The sequence below is a fragment of the Lepisma saccharinum genome, chromosome 2 (genome assembly GCF_977018435.1).
Source record: "Lepisma saccharinum chromosome 2, izLepSacc3.1, whole genome shotgun sequence".
Taxonomy (NCBI): Eukaryota; Metazoa; Arthropoda; class Insecta; order Zygentoma; family Lepismatidae; genus Lepisma; species Lepisma saccharinum.
In genome coordinates this window covers 145,500,794-145,525,628 of record NC_139230.1, presented here as the reverse complement: position 1 = coordinate 145,525,628, position 24,835 = coordinate 145,500,794, and the positions used below count along the sequence as shown (strand labels likewise).

At 37.3% G+C, this 24,835-nt stretch overlaps 1 protein-coding gene across 1 annotated transcript in view; it reads left to right on the top strand.

Annotated features, from left to right (window-relative positions):
• The window catches only part of LOC145984136 (E3 ubiquitin-protein ligase UHRF1-like), a 163,840-nt gene that overhangs the window by 9,511 nt on the left and 129,494 nt on the right, over positions 1–24,835 (top strand). Inside the window, exons 2-3 of the mRNA XM_083117578.1 lie at positions 9,225–9,371; positions 21,620–21,718. Of these exons, the coding sequence (XP_082973704.1) occupies positions 9,225–9,371; positions 21,620–21,718 (246 nt within the window). The remainder of the gene's footprint in view (positions 1–9,224; positions 9,372–21,619; positions 21,719–24,835) is intronic.

Genomic DNA, 24,835 nt, shown 5'->3' with positions numbered 1-24,835 from the left:
TTAACGGCAAACGTTCATCATCGAAGACGCCATTTTCGTATCCTGCAATTTTATGATTGATGTACTGTTGCCAAATTTACCTGTAATCAAATCAGTTCTTCTACATCGTGATTGTCGCTGTCACATGTAAGCACGTTCTTTGGGCAATATACTGAAATCCTTAAGTTTGTTAATTAGCCCACAGCCATCCTCCTGCACACTCCACCTAACAATCTGTACAACATTAACAACTTTTTTACTGTTCTCTTCCGCTATTCTTACACAATCCATGCTCTCCAAGTATGAAATCAACAGTGTGGCAACGCTGTAGACAGCGTAACTAATTTTAATTTGTTCATATCAACAAATATGGCTACCATACTTGTATACGGAGAATCATTGCGAGAATTGAAAAGCTTATTTTACAACTTCTACACGTTAATGAACATTTTTTCCCCCTCACCCCAACATGTTAACTTGAGATAAATAATCACGAATAATTATTTCGTGAGTATAAGACGTAGCATAGAAATTACAGAAGGGTCCGGTATTGTAAATTCTTGCCTTAATGAATAATAGGGGTGTGCTGGACAGAATTTTTTGGGTCGGGACGGTAATTTTTTTAAATCCCGACATTCGGGACTGAAAAATTTGCAATTTCCCGACCAAGTCGGAAAATTTTCTGGACGGGAAATGTTCGAAATTTCCCGAAGCACTGGAAATCTCGAATTTTACAAGTCATTTTCACTTTAAGTGATTGTTTTTGCATTTCTAGAATAAAAACTTACAACTTTTGATAAGTTCCAGAAACTTACAAGGCAGAAAACGTCGAGAATTAACGACTTTTTAAAGTAAAGAATCCAGCACACCCCTAATGAATAACGTTGAGTCGTTTACTGTTGATTATGTTATTTGAAGTCATACATGCTGCTGCTGTGAAGAGATAGATGTTGGTTGGTGATGCTGTATTTCCTGCATTCTTTAACAATTTTGGTCCCATTTTATTTCCCTTTTTTGTTTTTGTATCACTTAACATTGAAAATATTCTTTCCGTTTCCGCGTTAGAATGCGGCAATGTTAGCACTATTTTCGCGAGAGTGGAAATGTTTTCAAAAAGGAACTTGCCTTGAAAGTTTTTGGTAACCGATAACATGTTCCAAAATTCTGATGGAGATCTGTTAGTTAGATCTTTTTTCTCCTCCTCGCTAAAGTATCCAGATAAACTAATTCATAAAATGTAATTTACCAAGATTGAAAAAAGTACCTACGTTTTCCCTCATTTGGCAAAATCTGTCCCTACGTTCCTACGTGGGCGAAATTTAGTGAAAAGTCCCTATGCGTAGGGACATGTCCCTACGGTTGGCATCACTGCCGACACGTGCAGTATGAAGCGCCCTCTCGCGGCTGACAACTCACCCAATCCCCGATAAGCTGCAGGCGCTGTCGCGACAACTGAGAATAAAGTAGCGATGTCTAATCTAAGATTAGATGTCAGAAATAAGGTGCCAGAAATATTTGTATTTGGGAGGACACCTTTTCCTGCATCCGTGCGACAAGGTACGTGCTTATTTCAATTGTAATTGTAACTGTAATTGTGAAAAGTGGAAACATTACAAAACAAGCGGTTTCTGTTACGGACTTCCTGAACGCAATTTGCCGGGACCTGTTGCATGAAGAGTCCGCGGAACGGCCGTCACGCTGGCGGTGAACGACTGAAATAACCTCCCTGTATATTTCTATATTACGCTACTTTTCTACCTCTTGGGTTAAATGCGAGGATGAGGATGACATTGATTGGATATGAATGAACATTATGTGTTTTACTGATATCCTCAGAAGAGTATCTACAGCATGTGTAGTAATATCCTGAAAGTTGTACGATGCATAAAAAGCCATGTTTAGTTCTTCTAAAACCTTCCAATTCTCGTGTTCGTGTTTTCAGTCCACTGTATGCACAGTAAGGCTAATCGGTTCCGGGCAGGTTGTTGAACCTGCCGAACCAAAGACGAGAGAGATACCGGATTCGATTCTGGTATAAACTGAATACATGAGATGCCTAGCTTGAACTCATTACGCACACATTTCATATTTGCACTGTTGTCAATACTTGTAAACCTGGTTCCAGCACTTTATATCTAAAACAACGGAAAATGGTTTTATCTACTTCTCAATTTTTTCCAGCAAATGTACAAATCTAAAGACTAATAACATTGTTCTTGGTGTATCAACCATTAAGCTAATGAGTTCATTCTGCATATAGTTTCCCCAATAATGGATTTTGCGAGAGTATATCCGTATTCTGTTTGGGGCTACAGAAGTAAATGATGTTCCTTTCCAATTTATTGATTGATTGAGTTGGTGTTTTAAGTCCACTTTATACACAGTAAGGCTAATCGGGACTGGTTCTACAGTGTAAAGTGGGATCCGAACCATTATGAGCATCCACAGGGTATTTAACCCGGAACCCCTTGAATAAAAGGCGACGATGCTACCATGCGCCACCGAGAAGGCCCTTGCTCCTTTTCTTTCAAGACTATATACATATAGTTGCCACGTTCATTGGTTCCCCAGTCGGCTGCCTTTGGAACCTTACCCTGCCCGCCCCTCTCCTAATGAGCCAGGACCTCCTTAGCAAGACCACCCCAACAAAGCTCCAGGCAACGACACAGATAATTAATTATGGTGTTTCATTATTTCTGTGACACGAAAATACATCATAATAATAATCTGATTCGTCCAATCTTGCATAGCATTTTGTAACGTTTAATAAGAGAATTTAATGTGGCTTACCTTTATTCATCGTCGTCACTCTCTCCAACATGAATGATGAATCGCTCCTGGTTACGATCAGTGTCGTGATGCATGTACTGGCTTTCAACCTTGATAACATGCTTGATGCATGACGACCATAGCTGGGAGTCAATTGTCGCTGCACCATCCCGCAATAGCTGACACACGCTAGCACTCAGTGTAGGGGTTACATTGTTTTTTCGCACGAACAATTTGAGCTGAGACCATACTAGTTCGATTGGATTCAGCACACAATGGTAAGGGGGAAGACGCAACACTTCATGTCCACGTGAGTGTGCAAGCTCGTCCACTACATATCTTTTTTTTATGTTTGCAGATTTAAAGACATCTAATAAAACTGCTTTTATTGGAACTGGGTTTGGTATCGGGATCCTGTGCTGTTCCATGAACGATACAATATCCTGCAACTTTGTATTCATTGTTGGGATTTTGACCAATAGGCACGAATGGTAACTAGCATTATCCATGATAATGACGCATTTTGTATCGATTGGCATATTTGCCAAAAGATAATTTTCGAACCAATTTTCGAAAACTTTTCCTGTTATTTCATCGTGGCTGTCCGCTTTGCAATCTCCAATGTTCTTTGCTGACAGATAGAGACAATTTGGTACCCATCCCTCACTGCCCCCAGCATGGAGCACCATAATACGTTTCCCCCTCCCTGATGGCGACTTCAAAATACAATTGCATGTACCATCGTCCCACGCCTTCTTGACTGCATCGTAGGTGTCGTACCAAGTCTCGTCCAAGTAAATGAGTTTGCAGCCTTCCGAACGCAGGTCCTGTAGTCTCCGCAGGTACCGGTATCTCCAAGCAACAATTCTCGCCGATTCCATTATTACATTCTTTTTCCTTAAACGACCAAACCGAAAAACCCAAGTTTTTTTATTAGTTCTCGAAGCGTTGTTTCTTCATAAGGGAAGTCCGACACACTTTTTAAAAGTTTCAATAGTTCACTCACTGTCGGTGACTGTCCTTTACTATAGAACTTGTAAATCTCGCGTCTAATAAAATCGCAAGTAAACTCGTCCACTTTGTTAAATTTTCTTCTTTTATTTCCAGGCTTATTTGGTGTGACTGGACCTCTCCGAATCACATTTCGCATGGTTTTTCTGTCTAACTTTAATATTTTGGCTGTCTCTGCAATGGCTCCTTTTCCTAGCTTTTTCTTTTCGACATATTCGTGCACATTACATACAAATAACTGACTTTGTTTGTTCAATGTTTTGGTTTTGGATACTTTTCTGTTCGGTGCTCCGGAAGTGCTTGGTTGAGGATTATCTTGGTTCGTTGAATGATCTGGAACTTCGGTTGTGTCCCACGGTCGCCACATGTCGATACAAACTCTGTTTTCCTGTAAGATTTCTAAGATATAACAATAAACTAGAAAATTTTTTAAAAAAATACACTTTGTCAATCGAAGAATACGAACTCGCATACGCACCTCACACTGCTCTCTTGTTGCCGAGTTTGTGAATGTGAAAGGCAGCGAAGAGAAGGCCTTGGGGGAGGAAGTGACTTGGCAACGTCCAGCCTGTTGACAGCATGCTCACCCTGCACGTGTCGCAGGATTGCAATATTCTCAAGATTGGGAGGATCTGGTTTCCAAAGGAAACCGGCGTGCTTTGATGCCACCTGGGGATCCAAAGAATGAGGCAAGTATATACACACACACACACACACACACATACATATATAATGTATGTATACAGTATAGGCCTATATGGTGTATAAATAGTTTGTTAATTTATAATAGTTTGATAGAAAAATTTTACGTTTGCTCCCCCCCCCCAAACTGATCAACCTAGCTACGTCCCTGCAAATATCTCTAAATGCTTTTGTAATTAGGTTAGGTAGTCAGGCTGAGGGCCATTAGCATTAAAATAATATCCCCAAATGCTTCCATAATTTTTTTTTGGGGGGGGGGGGGGGTCAGGAGGTGGTTCAGCATTGAGGGCTCATAAGTTGGTCAGGTCTTATCTTCAATAATATTGTAATGGTAAATTTTAAAAGTGGCAACCATCACAAAAAAGGCAATGCGTATGCTAGGCTTACTTCCATAACCCGAAAGCACTTTCCATTTACTTCAAAACTTTTGTGTCCCCCATTCTAGAATACTGTTCACCCATCTGGAACATGGCTGCCCCTTCTCATACCTCCAAGATCGAGAGTGTTCTCAGCTTTTTCCTCTCCATCGTTCAATATAGAGTGCCGGCCCTGAGACACCTGCCTAAGAGAGATCTGCTTGTAAACTTAAACATAAATACTCCAGAATCACGTAGATACGTTGCAGATATGAAATTACTACATAAGATAATTAATGGAAACCTAAGATGCAGCATCCCACTTCACGAACTCTCCCTCAGAGTGCCTAGACACAAAACGCGGAACAAGGAAACTTTCCACACTGCAACTCCAAGACTCTCACTCATTCAACGTTCACTATTTCATAGGCTACCAAATCAGTTCAATGTAATCTCAAACCAAACCGATATATTCAGTTCATATCCATCTTTTATCACCAATATAGAAAAAATTGTATATAAGTAATGCTTTTGTGAAACACATCTGTTTACCTTGGAACTGGCTCGACTTGTTTATGTTTATATTTATATTTTGTTTATTTTATTTTATTTTATCTTGTTTCGTGTGTTCATTTTAACACTAGTGTACTGTTTTACTGTTGTTTCTTTTCGGTTTAAAATGGCTTCTGCTGTACTGGAAATTTCAATAAATAAAATAAAAATATCGACAATAATGCTTACTTTTGCAGGAGGTTCACAAAGACAGTCTATTACATGGAAATTCGGATAATCTAGATTATAAATATCTTGATATTGTAGATTATAGATATCTGCGTAATATATTTCATTAGTATCTAAATATTCAAATATGCAGATAACTAACTGACATATATGAATATATTCCGGCTAACAGATAGGTTTCTTTTGAGTTGTATTGCTATTTTGGGGAGAAACATGCCTCGTTTGTTGCACATCTGGAAAACAAGATGTCTCATTTGCGTCACCCCTGGAACAAATCCTGTGGATATCAAAATGCCATTATTTACTGTCTAAAACAAAACTTGCAGTGCAAAGACGAGCGATCCATTTTCCACTACAATGACAAAGCAATAATGCCAGCAATCAATGACACTGTAGGTTAACAGCATTGATAATTGTCAGTGTATAAGGGTCTCACCAGCAAGAAATTATTATTATTACAAGAACGATAGACATACACTTTCTTGAGTTAGTTATTTTCTTCATAATATTTGTTCACAGATTTTAAAATTTCAATACGTTTAGAATACTTGGGTTTGCATGTCAGTTTCCTCATTTTATGATATTGTAAAAACTAGTTTTCGACATTCCTTTCCTTTCTTCACGATCCTGTGTTCAACTAAATTAAAAAATCCACTGGATCTTTCACACCCGGTACGAATTTCACCACGCATCCATGACACGTCATGTTTCGAACTTTCGTTGCAAACACAGACAGAATGAATTTTCAACGAAGAACATGAATTTCCGCTATGATACATTCCCACATCACACAAAACACCTTCCCGATGTTAGACAATACTACAGGAACTTATTACAGTAAGTAGTCTCTTCTGTAAAAATGAAGAAATCTGTTTGAACTATAGTAAATTAGTACCCAAAGGGATTATTAAACTTATTTGGTAGTGAATAATAGTTATACAATACAATCTTAAAGCAAATTTCTTCCTGAGCATTTCCTGTTCTTTTTGCCTTTGCGTGGAAATCTCAGTCTTTCCGCGAGGTGGTGTACTCTGCTTCTGCCACTTCAAGAGAGAATTTGAGGCCTCCCTATCCTTTTACATGTGTTTATCTTGGTGTATGGGAGCCGAGTGGTTGAAACAAGAATGCCACCACCTACCAGTATTGCCAACTCTCAGCCTGACTCAACCGAACACTTGTAGTGCAAATGCATGAAAGTAAATTAGTATTTATCTTGAGAGGTTCGATCGAAGATGGTGAAGATATTGAGAATTAATATTAAACTAAAATCTAAAAATAAAAAATAAATAAATTCAAAATTCGTATTAGAAATTAGGGAGAGGAGGGCATTGAGATGAGGATGAATGCAGCATCCAGCAATAGAAATGCTCGCATATTTTTTGCAAACTTGCGATCTAGTGCTGGATGAATTTGTGATAAGCATCTTGCTTCAATCTGTCCCCACAAGGAGGAACTTTCACTGAAGAAGCATCAACAATACAGAAAGGAAATTCTGAGTGCATCAGAACTGTTTTGAAAGGGGAGGAAATCAGGAACACAGACACAAATATTTCCCCATGTAGAAGTGATGGCAAAATAATTTCAGACTACAATAAAAAAAGAAGAGAGAGAGAGAGAGAGAGGGGGGGGGGATGGGTAGGTAGGTAGAGAGGTAGAGGTAGACAGGTGTGTCAATTATTAAATAATCAAATTATATTATAAACTCTACAATATATTGACTGTCCTTCATTCAAAATTAGATTGCAAATTCAAGATTGTAATATGCTATGAACAGTGATTTGCGTCACTAAGGGGGAGGGACAAAAATTAAGAGACATTAATAAAATCAGAAGTGTCTCAAGGGGGAGAGCCGCCATGCCATGGCACTGCCCTCAGAAGAAACTCATACCTTGCCCAAGTATTGTTAAATTAATTCATTGATATTTACAGACCAGGAGATTCGAATCTTGCAATCGGTCAAGCTGACGTGATGACCATCCCAATGTCCTCATTGCATTGCCAGTGGTTTCATGCCCTCATGAGGCATCGGTCCGAGCTGCCCAAGAGCTGGCCTAACACATGTGCAGAGGGTTGAAGAAGTCTTAGCAGGGAACATATCCACCATGAGCTGGGAACAAGGTGGCAGTGTTGACACAGTTGCCACCTTTCAGAGATAAGTCTCTAAAAACGACTGATTTGTAAGACCCATTGGGGAAGTTATTCCTGAGAAAGGTACTATCTACTTTTCTGCCTACTTTTGGAGAAACTAACGTCATATTTTTCCAAAGTTAAATGAACATTCTGATAATAGATAGATGTGCCTAGAGGGCCAGACTTTTTTAAAGATAAAAAATTCTATAGTGATGCGGGTTTCCTTTGGCATTTCGACAATTTAGGATATTTTCGACATCCAGTTGGAATACGTGTGCATGGGGGAGGAGAAGGTGAGAGGATTTATTTTTCCCTTCCTCTTGTAATTGTTGTGTTGTTGGGAAGTGTCCTGTAGTGTATAAAGAGGTTAGTGAGTGAAGATGAATCTGATTAGTGAGTTATTACTTAAACACACACTGTTTTCCATGTTACCAAACTAGGATAAACATCTTCCAGTGGCACAACCTCAAGGAGGGGCCAGGGGTGGGCATTGCGAAGTTTTTATTTTTCTCCTCGATTTCTTGATCACGTTGGCTGCCGGCCGCCACTGAATATACATCTATATACTATTACGTGTTTTTATTTGTGGTAGCCAAAGAAAGGCGATTAGAAATGGAATAGAAATAACAAGTCTAACTAATTTCTGTGTTCTGATGTTTGCTGGATTCAGTGTCCTTAGAGATGAGAATCTTTGTTGTCAGTTCTTTGTGTATGTTATCATATTATTCCAGTAAAGTATATTTGACCTTCAAACTAATTGCTTATGTTTGTTCTGAGAACTACCCCCCCCCCCAGGATAAGTTTGGTAGTGGGGAACTTTCAGGATAAAAATAGTTTGTCCCCCCAGGATTTTGCCACTGACAGAAACTTCATTGTGATGAAAGTCTGTGTTTTGTGAGCAACACGCTCACACGTTACCAACCGCTTAACTATATATGCAATCTGTACCAGTTTGCATGTTTCCACTTAATTTCAATGCTGTACCAGAGGTATGTGCATTCATGATAAATGCCAGTAGGAAGCCCAGTATGTTCAAATGAAGGACATTGAATGTGTTTGCAATGTTATTTAAATTTAAGCAGAACGTTTGTTGCGGTGGACATCCCGCTGAAGAAAATAAGCAATCCAGTTCCGAAAACTTCCTTTCACACAAGCAGTGCATAGGTCTGAGTTTAGATTTTCTGATCATGGAGAATATCCAACTGCTGAAAAGGTTAGAGCCACTGTGCTCTGACTACTTGTGGGCATGAGGCTTGCATTTTCGTGTCCCACAGTATAGTGATATTGGCCCAAGTTTAAACTGTAGATACAGTTCTGATTAATCTATCTGAGCATAAAATGGGCTTTATACCACACTTTTACATGCAGCATGTGAATGGATGTTTTTTCTTTCATCCACTCTATTGTTTTGTTAATTTTTCTTGTAGTGATTAGCATGTCAGATTCTTGAACCTTTTAAATTGTTCTAATGATGAAGCACTAAACTTCGTATGGTTGAATATTTTTTATTGTTGTGATTTTTATTTTAAATTTCAGCTTGAAAATGAGTATGAGCTGTATCACTATGGTATTGGGCTGAATGATGTCATACAGCTGGCATTAAAACCAGACATTGCAGAAGCGACATCATCCTCTGATGGCAATCATCCCCCTACACAGGAAAAGGAATACGAGGAATATGAGGTGAATAAATTATTGTTTTTTTTTTTCCATAGCTAACATATTTTCTTTAGAGAATGTAACACACATCGGGCATCAATCTGGACATTAAAATCTCCAGATACAGTGTACACTTCCCCTCAGTAGGCTAAAGTTCCAAGAGTGCTCAAACCTTTGGTGCAAGCACCTCCAGGTAACTCTGGAATTTTGTGTTGACCCAGAATCGGGCAGACAATTGCTAAGCTACTTGAAAGCAACTTCTGTCTCATAAAATTTGAAAACAGCACTGATGCATCTAAGAAGAACCCTCAAAGAGCTGTTGAGCCAAGAAGTTCCATTTTATTCTATAGCTCCAAGTAAATTTGTTCTTACCTCCATGGCAGAGGGGTTAGCATAGTATGATGATGAAGATGTTGGGAAGTCCCAGGTTCAAATCTCTGTGTGTGGGTGTTTTTTGTGAGTGTCCCTTCTTCAGTTTCATCTACCATCACTCATTCTCATAATCGTTATTAGCCAAAAGTGGCAGAAAAGTGACACTAAATAACAAAGATCAAATCAACTCCTTCATATTCTATGTGAATTCTGTGCATGTCTTGAAGCACATGCTTGAGTTAATCTTTTTTACTGAATGATTTTTTCATCATGTATGCTGATGTATATATGTTTCCCAGGAAACAACTGTTGTGTATTTTTTTTTTTTGCCCAGGATTTGAAGTATAATGGGAAATGCAATCAACAAAACACTTGCCACATCTTTTATATGACACCTTGCTGGCTGAGCTAGTTGACGCACAATCCTGTCACTGAATTTTGCAGGTTGGGTATGTCCCTCAATCAGTTTCATTTAATCATCATTCATCCTCAGGACATAGATTGTCATTCTTTTGCTTTTATTATATTATGCTTGTGTACTCAAGAGAAAAATGCTATTGTTAGGGACTTATTGAAAAGAAACACTGTAATTCTAAACCTCAAACCCTATCCTGAAAAACCATGTTGCCTCTTGATTTTTATCATATTTTATAACAGCAACAATTTTCTCATGACTGTACATGTTGATGGTGTTATTATTTTCTCATTTTGAGTAGTTTGTGGTTGTTTGAACTGTTTTATGAAGTTTCACTGCAATTAATGCAAAGACAAATGATGAAAAGTAATATAAAATATGTAGAACTGGCAAAGGAAAAGGAATTCTCGAGGAAAGTGTTTTGTCTGACAAAATGAAGGTCTAGGATTGTTAATTTTTCTTTCATTCCTGGACATTTTTTCTCATGACCCCGCAAAAGAAAGAGGGCATAAATTTGCAAAATGCATGTAATATATATGGGTTTGTTCTTACATGTATGCATGTTAAAAAACATCGTCTCTGGACAACTACAAAGTAAGCTGTAGAACTAACAAGGAGAGGCTATGTCTTAGAAAATTTAGTTTGGGACAGGACTTAGTGTAATCGCAGGATACCCTATAGCAGTGGCGCGTCTAAGGGGAGAGCCTCCGTGCCATGGCTCTACCCTCATAAAAAGCATGTGCTGCACCAAAATATAGTTAAGTTGATACATTTACGAACAAGGAGATTTGAATCTTGCAAGTGTTTGAGCTCACGGCCGCCTCAATTCCTGCACTGAATCCCCAGCTGTTTCTCTCTGTGGTATCCTAGCCAGCATAGTATGGCCCTTGCGCAGAGGTATGAAAAAGTCTCCGCACAAAACTGGGAATGAGGTGGTGGCCATAAGACAACAACCTGTGCCCATTTTCGGCTGTCACGACGTGAGAGCTTTTGCATTTTGTTGACATAGTTGCAAACTTCGTAGAGAAGTGACTAATCCTGACTGATTTGTAATATTCATTGGAGAAGTAATTCATGAGAAAGATACTTTCCTGCCTACTTGGGAAGAGCGAATGTAATATCTTTCTAAATTTATATAACCATTTAGATAGATGCATCTAAAGAGCCTTCCAGACTTTTTTTTTATTATCGATTTCTTCCTTAAGAAAATATATATCCCTTGCTCTCACGCACACAGACACTCACGGTTGCAACTGACGTTGACAATATTGAAGACATTTTCTGTAAAAAAGAATTGTCTAAATATCAAAGGGAATTCACATCACCAGGGGATGTTTTACTTTAATATTTGTAAAAATCACACAGAAAATATATCAGTATAAGAATTTCACTTGGGAGATATAAATCTATTTCTTGCATTGAATTTTTAAAATTGTAGGTCCATGGTTCATTTAGCAGACAATCACATTTTGTTGTTAGTAACACCTGTCTGCCATGCTGGGGTTGCATATTATAAACAAAGCAAGGTGAGGATACTGTGTTCTACTCGGTGTCTCTAATTATTCAGTGTTTTTCTTTTTAGTGAAATGAAAGTGTCCGATTGTGTGTGAAAGGAAGGGTAGTCAGTGAAGATGAGTCAGATTAGAGCATTATGACATATATCATTTTCCAAGTGGTAAAGGTGAGAGGCATCGAATTTTTAATATTTGCATTTATTCCCTAGAAACTCTGGCCGACCTCCGTACACAGCATGCTACGACACCGGGGATCACGGGTTCGAATCCTGGCCTGGGCGTTCTTAAACCAATCATAGGAACTTTCGATTTCTTGATCACATTGGCACTACCCATCATACTAGCTGCCAGCGGCCACTGCCTATAGGTATTGATGTACCAAGGTGCTAGCATGCACTAGCAAGAGAAAATGCACTTCAAAGTTTTGAAGTTTATCAAGTGCTCCTCTTGAGGTGAAGATATTGTATGACTGCCAAGTAGCATGGTGTTAATGTATCAGTTTCACATGCCGAAGGTTCTGGGTTTGATTCTAACTTGATTTCCCATTATTTTTTTTATTAACCGGAGCAAGTATTTATTAATTTTTTTATTTAATAATTTATTGAAATAAGGATGAAATGAAATTTTATTCAATTTTTTCGGTTAAAATACTACTATTTAATATTTTTGTCAATTTTATTTATGAATGACTTTTTTGCTGATATTCAACTTTATAACTATTTTAAAAACATTTGATATTAACATGTTGACTGCCACAATAGAAAAAAAATCCATGGGGCCACGATGTTTTATTACGAGAATATAATGAAAACGTTGAAAACAGTATTTTTCTTGATAATTAGATGAACAATTGTTATTTGTAATATTTTGTGTATGAGTCATATAACCCTAGAATCAATGATTATGCTGCACCCCACATGAGTTATATTTGACTCTCGGCACATTTATTGTTTTTTTCTTCTGATCATTGTTAGTTTTTTTCTGAGCATTGAGTCTTTTGTTATTTGTAATATGACTCTGCCATATACTATTGTATCGATATTGTTCAAGGAGCAAGGAGCTGGCCATGAACATTTTTTTTTGTTTATTTGATTTAAGTGAAATTTAAAGGCAAAAATAAATATAAAGGAAGTTCATGTACATCTATTCATTTGATCCAAGCTTTTTTTAATTGTTTGTATTAATTATAACAATAACAGCCTCACTAAATAAGATTTTCACAAACCATCTGCAAAATTTTGTCCATGGGGCCACTCTTCACATAACATGTATGTTATAGTATGGTAGCGTGAGTTGCCTGTGCACCACGAGGCTCCCAAGGTAAAGACACATTTGAGTTAAATACCCTTCATGAGACATGGGACCTAGCATGAGTTAAATACAACTCGCATGGCAGTTAACGTGTTAAATTATCCACATGTTATATTTGACAAAACATTATGTAGCCTATAGCAAAAGAAACAAAACGTGAGATTACTATTCACAATCACAATGCTTTTACATTCATTTTTTTAGAACACTCTCCAGAGTGTTAATTATCATAATAACATGGAAAACAAAATATTTCTCAACAATATGTACAGTAAATAAAATTCAAATTTTACTTGGCAGTGGAACAATATCTTCGCCTCGCGAGGCGTGCTTGAAAAGCTTCGAAACTTGTGAAGCACTTTTTTTCATAAATTGCTGGCTATCTAGTGCACACAAGTACCTTGGCTTATCCAGGGGTGCCCACAGGCCGGTTTGCAGATGCAGGTTGCATCCACCCAAATTTTGGGCAGGATTTTTTCCTTTGCTTTTTTTTTGGTGATGGTAATTTGACTGAATAAAAAAAAAATCAGCATTGGACAGAAGTTGAACTTCGTTAACATGTAATAATCACTTCGTATACTGCTAATATACTGCGAAGGGATGAGTAATAAGTAGGGCTCGGATAGTTGTGCACTAATAAGATGCAAAATATGCATGCAAATATGCACTAAAAAGTGTAAAATATGTACTTAAATTTGCATTTTAAAAACCTGTTTAATTTATAAATGCTGTATATTACAAACTATGAAAGAATTACATGCCAGGCAATGAATATTCATTATTCTGAATGCTCATTTGCTACACATATTTTTTTCAATTAATGGTTCTGTGTTTAACGAAACACAATACATTATAGATCAAGATCATGATTGCATTTGATAACAACATGATGTCTCAAAATTTCGAACCTAAAAACTCCTTCTGTTTTCAGGGGACTGTATTTTAGGGCAACAAAGTCAGACACATCAAATTCCAGATCACCCACACGTTGTCCATTTGTATGCATGTTGTATACCCACTGTTCGTTTTTAATTCTACATCCAATTTCTGTACATACACAGCATCTTCAACATGGGTGAGGGTCTCTTTTAACGTCTTCTATAATTTCGATGCTTGTTTGAAGATGTAACCCTTTATTTTCTAATCGGCGAATGGAATCTTTCAGGCAAGAGAAATATGCACATCAACAACTTATTTTCATAAAAATATGCACCTGCATATGAGAGATGCATTATTAGTTAAAAATCCTTAAATATGCATTTGCATATGCAATATGCAAAATGCATAATTATCAGAGCCCTAGTAATAAGCATTATTTAGGGAGGGGGTGGGCAGTGCCCAGTTCATATTAAGTTTTAAATTGTCGGGTGCATTCTTGTGGGGAGATTAAGAATTATTTTTGGTGGGCACTATGAAACTTTTGACTATCAATGTTAAGTCTTAGGTTATCACTGTAATTCTACTATGGGGGGATTGAGCATTAAATTTTGGGGGGGGGGGAGAATCTTGAGAGGGAATAACCAAATATTTGATCTCAAAGTTATGTCTTTGATTAGCACAGAATTTCTATAGTAAGGGAGGATCAAACATTGAAGTTGATGAGGCGGCAATGTTGGTACAAAATTTGTATGGTGATGATTATTATTAGGCTGTCATTTTTCTATATCATTTGGAAGTCGATAGATCAAGTGGATTTTACTCTGGATTATTCGCCAAGTGAAGTGCCAGTGGACTTATGTTCCTTCTGTCCTAAAGCAAACATTGGACACATGAAAAAGTAGTGAAGTAAAATATAGTCTGAAAAAGTAGTGAAGTAAAATATAGCACAGACTACTAAAGAAGAACTCTGTGTCTAGCTATTTTTATTTTACGTTGCTTTTCTACCACTTTAGGCTAATGAGGATGAGGAATGGTTAAAAGCAGCACTAGTTGTAGGGGGGGGGAGGCAAGGGGGTGCCACAAGCACAGAGGCAAAGTGCATGCTGAAGGAGCAAAAGGAGAAAAATTTAGGAGTAACGGCCTTGTGAAAATATGACTCCTTATTAAATTAGTATTGTTGCCAGTTTCGTAATCAATACCAAAAATTTTTCTTGCTCGATTTGCTTACACTGCTGCTCACAGTACACAAAGGCTGATTGAATGAAGGGGGAATAGGCAAGATGGTGCTACACTGGTCTATGGGGCTGAAGTCCCCCCCCCCCAATTTTTATACAAGAACTAGAAATTTTCTTACATAATAGTTTCAATTATAAAACTTCCATTGGGGCATGACCATGTTCAAGTACATTTCCTACTTTGGTAATATTACAAGATTACTTTATTACAGTGTTTTCTCTGACTGGCCACTGATCATTTGATACTAAATAACTGGCCAATCATAAATTGATTTGATACTCTGCTGACTGGCTACATGGTAGGTGGATGTGTTCAGTGGCTGTGAGATTGTTCTTTGTAGATTGGAGGTTCAAACTGTGACAAATAATATATGCATATACAGCATATACCATCCTGTTTGGACAATGTTGTTGCTTGTAGGGATAGGACTACATGTCAATTATAATTTTTGAGGTTAGAAAATAATTTCTACATTATAGTGGAACCATAGGCAAAAGAGTGCCCAGAATCGCATCTCTTGTGCATCATGTTTGCACATGGAGGGGATGGGCAGAGTGGAGCAAGCTTCTTTAATGGCCCAAGTTGAACATATAGAGGGGAATGTGCACCAAGACTTTTGGCCGAAGGTTATTTTCTTTTTGGTGTGTGTATTCTATTCTCCCCAATAAGAAAAACTTTGCAAAATTGACTCGTTGTTAAAATTATACCATAGTAAAATGTTAAAAAAATATCTTTTAACCGGTATTAGTTAACATAGGCATAACTCGGTGGAGCAAGGGGGAGCACTTGCATCTCAAAATTTTTAGATGCTGAAATTTATAAGGGCGTTTTTGTTAACCTCCTTGGACCTGAGGAACAAAAAAATGAGAAGCTTTTTATGATTTCTCAAATGTAATGGTTATTTACCAAACTGTCCTGGACATTATTTTTATGAAATGGAAAAGTTTTAGATTCAAATCCCTCCCCCCAAAGTTAGGCCTCAAGTAACACCCTTGTTAGTTAGCCCCCCCCCCCCAGAAAGTGTAACCAAAATCTGTAGCCCCCTACTTATATCAGGCTGGCACCATTACTGGGAATTGGGTGCTGGAAGTGACCTCTCCAAAAAACCTGTAAAATGTTCACAAACCTGTAAAATGTTCACGGTTCACATTTTGTGATAATATTATCTACATAAAAGTTAATGGAGTATTTGATTGTCTTACCACTTTCTGCCCTGTTTCTTAGTGATGCACCCTTTTCATTGTTCTCAGCCATGAGCAAATGGAGAAAAAGCTGGGAAAGATTAAAATCAGTGCATCCTGTGAAAGTATTGATGCCAAATTAAATTCAAATAATATTCTTGTAAGTTTGCAAAGAAATAGGTAGGAAGAGAAAATCCTGCTCACTTTTTTAGCAATTTTCTCTGACATATTGCTAAGATGATTGTGAATGATTACACTATAGCTGCATTCCAATTTGATTTGATTTGATTTGAGTTTTGTTGTTTAGGGTCGCTTTTCTTCTACTTTGGGCTGATCACTATGATGAGAATGGGTAATGATATGATGTAATTGACAGTGGCGAAGCCAAGGCGTAAATACTGGGTAGGCTAAAAAATCTGCTTATATTTTTTTATACAGCAGGTCCATGCGTCGATTCTTGTTGGTTGCTAAAGTATCAATTACTCTTTCCTTGAAGCCTTGATCAATAAAAAGTTCTTTAACCAGTTTTTTTTTCAATGGCTATTGTACTGAGACTGAGAGAACTTAATCTTTCATTTTTCATTAAATTACGGAGATAATTTTTTACTTTCTTGAGGGTGCTCATACTTCTTTCGGAGGAACCTGTTATAACAGGGAATGTCAAGACCAACTTGATAAGTTGTGTTACTTCTGTGTAGATTGTTTGAAGATCATTGCTAACTATGAATTTTAGAAGGTCTGCAGGAGGTAAATGCTTTTCTTCATCAGCATAGATATTCTTTAATTCATTTTCTAATCGTTCTTTGTTGAAAAATGGATATGTGGACAGGAGGACAGGTTAATTTCATCACAGGAAAATGTAGTTTATATCCCCCAAAGCTATTTTGGTCTAGTAATTCAACAAATTTTATCTTTTCAAGATCTCCAAAACGTATTTCCATTTGTAGAGTCAGTGTCTCCAAGATTTCGTAGATTAAGCATCTGAGAGCCACGAAGTCTTGTTCACTTACATTTATTTCACTGCAAATCCTCTTAGAGTTTTCAACACATAATTTCACAGTATTATGTTTTTTATAACATAAATACACTATGTGACACACACATAAACACACGCGTGCATGCACTTGAAGTAAATTAACATTGAACAATGCAGCGCGTTAACGACGCACTTTGCACAAGAAGACTAGAAGCACAACAGGTTGGTTCTGAGGCTAGCCGCTTTCACCCAGCGAATCGGCAGTCCCCTCCCCTTACACTCCCCTTCCACCTACACAGAGCTCATGCTGTAGCTGCCTTTTAACGTGAGGCTTTTCGTCAAAAGCCTCACAGTTCGGACCATGAACCATGGTTCAGACCAAACGTGCTCTCCTCTCTCTCGCCTGACTGATGAGATGTCTGGAAGGATCGGCGGAACCAAACGTTCGGATTACATAGTTTAATTCGTTTTAAGGAACTTTGATTGTTACAAACATTTTAATTTCAACATTTTTTGGGTAGGCTAAGCCTCAAAAGCCTCATAGGAGCTTCGCCACTGGTAATTGATGAAGGGACACTCGCAAAGAACACCCATGTCCATTCCGGAATTGGAACCCATGATTCTTGGCCTCGTAGCATGCTGTACTGACCACTCCTCCATGAAAGTTTGCTGCTGCATTACTGGACACGAACAATATTCTTGGTGTTTATTAACCCCGCGCCACATGCACGAGCACTTGTAACAGCATTACACGTGTGCGGAGTGTCGCTCCGCATGCGTACTTCCAATATTTGTTAAAAAATATGTTGTTAATATTCATGCTGTTACCTCTAAACATATATTTAAATATTTCTTTACATATTTCACATGTTTGGGCTGTACATTTTTCATTTACAAAGTCATTACATTTTGTATACAAAGTTATTGATTTAACTCTTCTCTTTGAAGTAAATATTACACTGAAGTTTTTTGTTTAAATTGTTTATGCTTAAAATATAAATGAATATTTGGAATAGACTAAATACCAGTAATACTACTAATAATTATGATGATACCAATGATAGTAAGATAGTTTAATAAATCACTGGATATTGACAAAAATGCCCCTATAATTTCTCTTACTGATTATTTGAATGACAGTTCATTTCCACCCTTTGCATCTTATTATCACATTCACTGCATACATAACTAACAATGTGTCTCATACATACATATATATCTAGACACATGGGCGTAACTTGGGAGCTAATTTTTGGGGGGGGGGGGGGAAGAGTCAAAAACCTTTCATCCCATAAAAATGAGTGTTCAGGATTATTTGCTAAATAACTGGTACATTTGCAAAATCATAAATATTATTATTTATTACTTAGCTCCCCAGGTCTTAGGATGTTAACAAAAAAGATGTTAACGAAAGTATCCCTAACTCTTAAATATTAATGAACATGACATTTTTGGGGGGGAAAGTGACCCCCTTGCCCTCGCCAAGTTGCGCCTATGTCTAGACATAAAGTGATTAGAAAATAAAGACATGAACTAACTTGAACATGACATGAACTAAAAATAAAATACAAAGGGAAGTGTAACATGTAAATGCACCAAAAGTTGCTTAGATGACTATTGAAGCAATATTTTTTAGGAAACAAAATCTTTAAAAAATGTATACTTGCATGTTTCTATACAAAACCAATAAAAGTAATGAAAAACAAAAAAAATACCGGATTTGTAAATTAGATAAATCAAATCATAGTAGAACGCACGAGGAGCGAGATTCGGCAATATTAAATACACAGAGGCACGCACGGTGCATCACTCCACTTTCAAACTAATCGACTCACTGTCAACTACAGACGAATGTTTATTGCTTTCGGCTGCCCCACTACCTTCATAAGAGTGAAGGGGGAAGCTACAAGAAGGCCTCCTCCCAAACATGTTTTATTACACTTTATAAAACAAAATTTCCTAGTTGCAGAGTCTCCTCCGTGGCGTGTGTGGTGGATTAATAACATCAGTTTTAAAAAATATATAATCCTTACTGTTTGTGTACTACTATACAAGGCTTGGTTAAATTTTTAGTAAGTTTTCAGCAGATGATGCCATTCATTAGGTGAATAGATCACTTTCCCAACAGCCAAAATAGTGCTTCTTCAACAGCAAAACTTGCAGTCTCACAAATCGAGCATCACAATGGCAAAATAGCATGAATCTTGCTTCCAATTTATTCCCCATCCAACCTATTCACAGCACTTGCCCTGTGCGATTTCTTCCTGCAGGTGCACCATTTTTAACGATGATGTTGTATTAAGAATACTGCTGTATTTTCTATTCCCTGTGCTGTAATAATTGTATTAAATATACTACATCATAATACTACATCATCATACCAGATACAACAGAAAAATATATAATGTAAAATGTGCATTTCTAACTTGTTGCAGGAAGTGAATTTTTCACTTGAGATACAATCCAGAAAATTTTGACTATGAAATAATCTAAGCATAGTGGGATAATGTTTTGCAGGAGGCACTAAATTCTGTTTTCACTGTCAACAACTCTGTATGAAACTGTAATTGAATCAGTCATATGAACAAACCAGTATTGTTTACCAGTATTGCTTAAGACAATTGCAGCATGAATATTTTGTGTGCCCCACTGGCATATGCAGGGTGAGAGGAGCTGATAGTGCTGCATCTCCTGAAATTTTGAGTAAATAATTTTTTTCCAAATTTAAGCAACCCAGGAATGGAGAAATGATAAAATCAAACTCTCCTTAAAACAACCCCCAATTACTATTTTTTTCTTTGTACAACTTTTAAAATGAAGGTAAAAAGTGACATTTGGGAATATTTCATACTGTATCCTGTCTCCTCCGACAATGCATGGAAAAATAAAACTTGCGTATGCCAGTTGTGTGCCCAGTTAAATTTTTCTATTTTATCATAAGTTGTGGGCTATGTAACATATATTGACTGTTCAAAAAACTGTTTATACATAATTTATTTTCTGTCATTTCAAATTATCTTACCAATCGATGTGCTAACTTTCTGCATGTCCAAAATTTACATCATTTTAAGATATAACATGACCACTTGATAGGCTAATGCATCCAAATTAAGATCAGTTACTATATATTTATGAAAATAATTTTGGTGGGGGATCATGATGAACAAATTGGGGAGGAACTGCATCCAGGGTCTTGAAGGGGGTTCGGATGGGCACCCTGGTCTTATCAATACCTTTGGGAACCCTAACACTACACTAAACCCCATCCCAAACTCAGTTTCCCAAGTCATAGCCATCTCTTGTGACACACAGACAAGTATGGATATACATTTGTAATTCTTCAAACTTTCAATTCAAAATTGTAGCTTAGCTCCTCAGTTAAACTCCTACTGATTTGTGTTACAAATGTGTTCACATCTCATATTTATCTATATTAGATTGAATGCAGTGACAAATTGTATGGGCAAGAGATAGAGAAGCAGACCTTTCCTTTGGTGCCAGTGATAGTGTGGTGTTGGTTCACTTGTATTTATCTGAAAAGTTTGTAATTTAATCATGTGATTGAATGCATAATTGAAATTGAAGTTCACAGGCAAAGCTAAAGGTACCCCTGTGAGTGTGCACACATGCCATGAAGGCATATGAGATGATGTGGAGGTATAGAGCTCCACATATTCTTGATCTCTGTCATAGTTGGGTTGCCCCCAGGTACCCATTTATACGAGGCTGGGTATGCCTCAAAACTACACACAAATGGTGGAATAGCTGGAAAAGTTCCTGGTCCAAATCACCTGCCCTGGGATTTGAACCTTCAGGATTCACATCCTTGAGTATATTGTATGAATAGTCATGTTGGAAATGTGAAACCACTTGGAAACTAAGGATGAAAAATACAGAAGTTATTTTATTAACAGTATGTAGATAGGGCTACTTCCATTTTGTTTAGACAAAAATAGTTTTGTTCGTTAGTTGTTGAGGAACTTGCAGCAAAGTCAATTAAATATCAGCTTGCTTTCCATAACTCCAGTGCTACACATACCACTGCATTGCGAATACCTTGTTCTCAGTTTAGATATTGTACAGTACTTAGAAGAAACAGCTGCCATGGTCTAGTTAGCAAGCCAACTGACTACCACATGGGAGCCCAGGTTTAATCCGAGAGTGGGTGATAATGCACATTGAAACGTGCCAAATTAATGCATAAATATTGTGGGCAATTAACTTTCACTAACTAGAGATTGTTACTGCAAGGGGGTTGGAGCAAGCAGAAGGAAAAGTTTTATTGCATTATTAATTCTAAATTGGCCACTTGCTTCCACACTGGAATTTATGTCCCTTTGATTCATTGTAGAATAAAATTACTCACTTTCATATGATTTGATTTTCAGGTGGCGACTGGTTCTAGTGACAGCGAGTCTGGAACAAATTCTAGTGACAGCGAGTCTGAGACTCCTACAGAAGATGTTCAATCTAGTAATTACTACAAGGTAAGTGAATGTTGTATTGCATGTAGCGAATATTGAAATCAAATCCAATATGATGGAACTTCTGTTATACAATAGTTGAGGGATCTGTGGCTAATAAACTCAAATACAAAGTCCGACAATTAAGTAATGAGACAGGATGAAAAGGAAACAAAATAATTGAACATTGCCTATACCTGTTTGTTCACTCCTGCACCAATACAGCAATTGCCACGGTTGGCCAACAATCGATATGACATGTCATGTGGTATGACTTGAAGATTGGATGTCACAACCTGTTGGATGGTTTCTGTCTTCATCAAAACTGTGTAATTTCAGTAGCAGCTTCACTTTCTGGAACAGGAAATAATCACAGAGGGATAAATCTGGGGAGTAGAGACGGATGATTCAACACACTCACTTGTTTTTGGAGTAGGAATACATAGACAACCACTGCTCTGTGGGACCATGCATTATCGTGGAGCAGGATCCATTTCAGGATCTTGAGGTCTTGATATGGTCAGTTCTTTATCATAATCATTCAGAGCACTATGATAGTAACAACCAATTACACTTTCACCCTCTGGAACAATTACATATGAGTAATGCCTTTGCTGTCATTAAGAAACACAACATTGGCTTCACCCTTGGCTTTTGGAGCTGCATTTTGTTGCCTCTTGGTACATTTAGTGACTTCCATTCAGCGATTTGCCGGTTCATACAAGAACCATAGTGAAAATGCTCTGTTTTGTCCTCCACAACAATAGAATTCAAGAAATGTTTATTTCCAGAAGCAGTCTTCAGAATGTCTTTCATGAAACTTGGATGTTTACTCGCTGCTCCATAGTTATTACTTGACAACACCCTTACACCTCCCTCACGACATGGTGGCATAATTCCCAGCATGCCCCTGGAAAGTTCACGAGGTGTTGCCAGATTGTGCATTATGGACCACACTACATCATGAATGCATTACTTCACAGATAGAATGCACATGTGGGACAATATAAAATCAGTCTCATTACTTAATTGTTGGACTGTGTATGTGGATAGAATGCACATGTGGGACAATATAAAATCAGTCTCATTACTTAATTGTTGGACTGTGTATGTGGGAAAGTGTAATATCCTGGAAATAATTCCAGCATTGTTATGTATTGGGAGAGCCTGGGAAGTAATATTATGCGAGAGAATATAATTCCAGAAGTATAAAATATAAAATTAGTTTCACTGTATATTACTTTAGAACAGCCATGTCAAACTTGTGGGCCATGTGGCCCACCTTCGCCCTACATACAATTCATGCATGCAATATTATTTATTTATTTATAATTATCCCACTTTTCCTTTTCTTGAGAAACTTAGCTCCGACTCGATGGAAACTTCCCAATATCAAGCTATTTTTTCTGTACAGACACATAAGATGTAGGTGTAATGTCAAACTAAGCAAGTTGATTGACAGTTTATTTCTGAAGTATGTCTTGCTGGTTGGGGGAGCGAAGTGTGCAATGCTTACTTTCTGTTGTCAATGAGTCAGTTCCTGGAAGGAACATCAGTTTTTGGAAAAGTTTCAGACAACCATGTTGCTTCCTAAGCCTTGTGGTAGTAAGAAAAGAACTGCAGAACTGGAATGTAAACTTTTTCAAGTGAAATGGAAGATTGCCTACTTTTGTTGTGAAGGAAATAGTGAAAAGGGTGGAAATTTTGTCCCCTGGTAAAGAATTCATTCAGAAATATTTCTTTCTCACAAAATATAGTTTCCAACCTCTGTGATGCAGTGCCTAACACAGCTTCATACAAGACCAGGGGTCAGGTTCAAATCCTAGCCTGGGTATGGGTGTTCTTCTTGTGTGTCCCTTCATCAATTTCAGGATATTATCACTCATCTTCATCATTGCTATTAGCTAAAAGTGACAGAAAAGTGATTCTAAATAACAAAAATCAATATATATATATATATTAAAAAAAATCAGAAATACAGTTGATGAGAGGATCGATGACTTAGCAGTCAATATCAATGAACAATTGAGAGCAGAAATTGCTGGTCATGTTGCATTTTCGCTTGCAAAAGATGAAACTACAGACGTCTGTGGGGTAGGTCAGTTAGCTGTATTTATTTGTGGATGCGATTCTCATCTCAGTGAAGAAGAACTGCTGGACATGATTTCTCTCCATAACACAACAAGATATTTACAAGGAAGTTGATGCCATTTTGAAAAGGTGCAGTCTTCCTTATTCTCAGATAGTTGCATATGATTTTAAATTTCAGCCATTTCCTAACTTGTAAGGAATATCAGTGGCTAATCTGTGAACCTGATGTAAGTCAATTGATGAATTTGGAAAGAGGTTTCAAGACTTCACAGAGTGCGAATGGCAATTTTCTTGTTCACTGCTCTGCTCTTTTTTCTTATGATACTGCGTATGCAAGTCTCGATCTTCAAATGGAACTTATTGAATTGCAATGTTACTCGAATTGAAATAGAAATATCACGAAGTGGGTGTTCCTAGATTTTTCTCATATCTCCCACAGCAGTATCGCCAGATTAGTCATTTTGCTGCTAGAATTTTAGCATTTTTGGCAACACTTGCCTTGAACAGTTGTTCTCCATTATAAACATTAATAAAACAGCCAAAGGATCAAGAATAACTGACAAACATTTGTTTTCTGCATTAAGAGTTTGTTGTGCACGAAAACATAATGCCAACATTGAGAAGCTAGTTTGTAATAATAATAATAATAATAATAATAAAAAAATTGATCTCTGGAAAACAAATTTAGAATTATCCATAGAATTTTTCTTGCCAAAATGTTTGCACAATTGTGACCAATTTACACATGTAAAATAATATCACAGACTACGAACAAATATTTCTGTTTAATTTTATTTCAATAAAACCAATGAGGATTATAATTAAAATATTTTTACTACAATTATACACCCTCACACACAATCATGTAATCATTCAGTTCTAAGCAGGGTGGTACATGAAGGGGTTTGAGGGTGAATTCCACCTTCTGGTTTTTGCATCTCCTGCGGTTGCTAATTTATGGCACTTGGGAGGGGGACTCTACATATATTTTTTATAATATACTGATTCTGCAATGATAATTACTGGAATTCTTCCCATCAGGAGCAAACC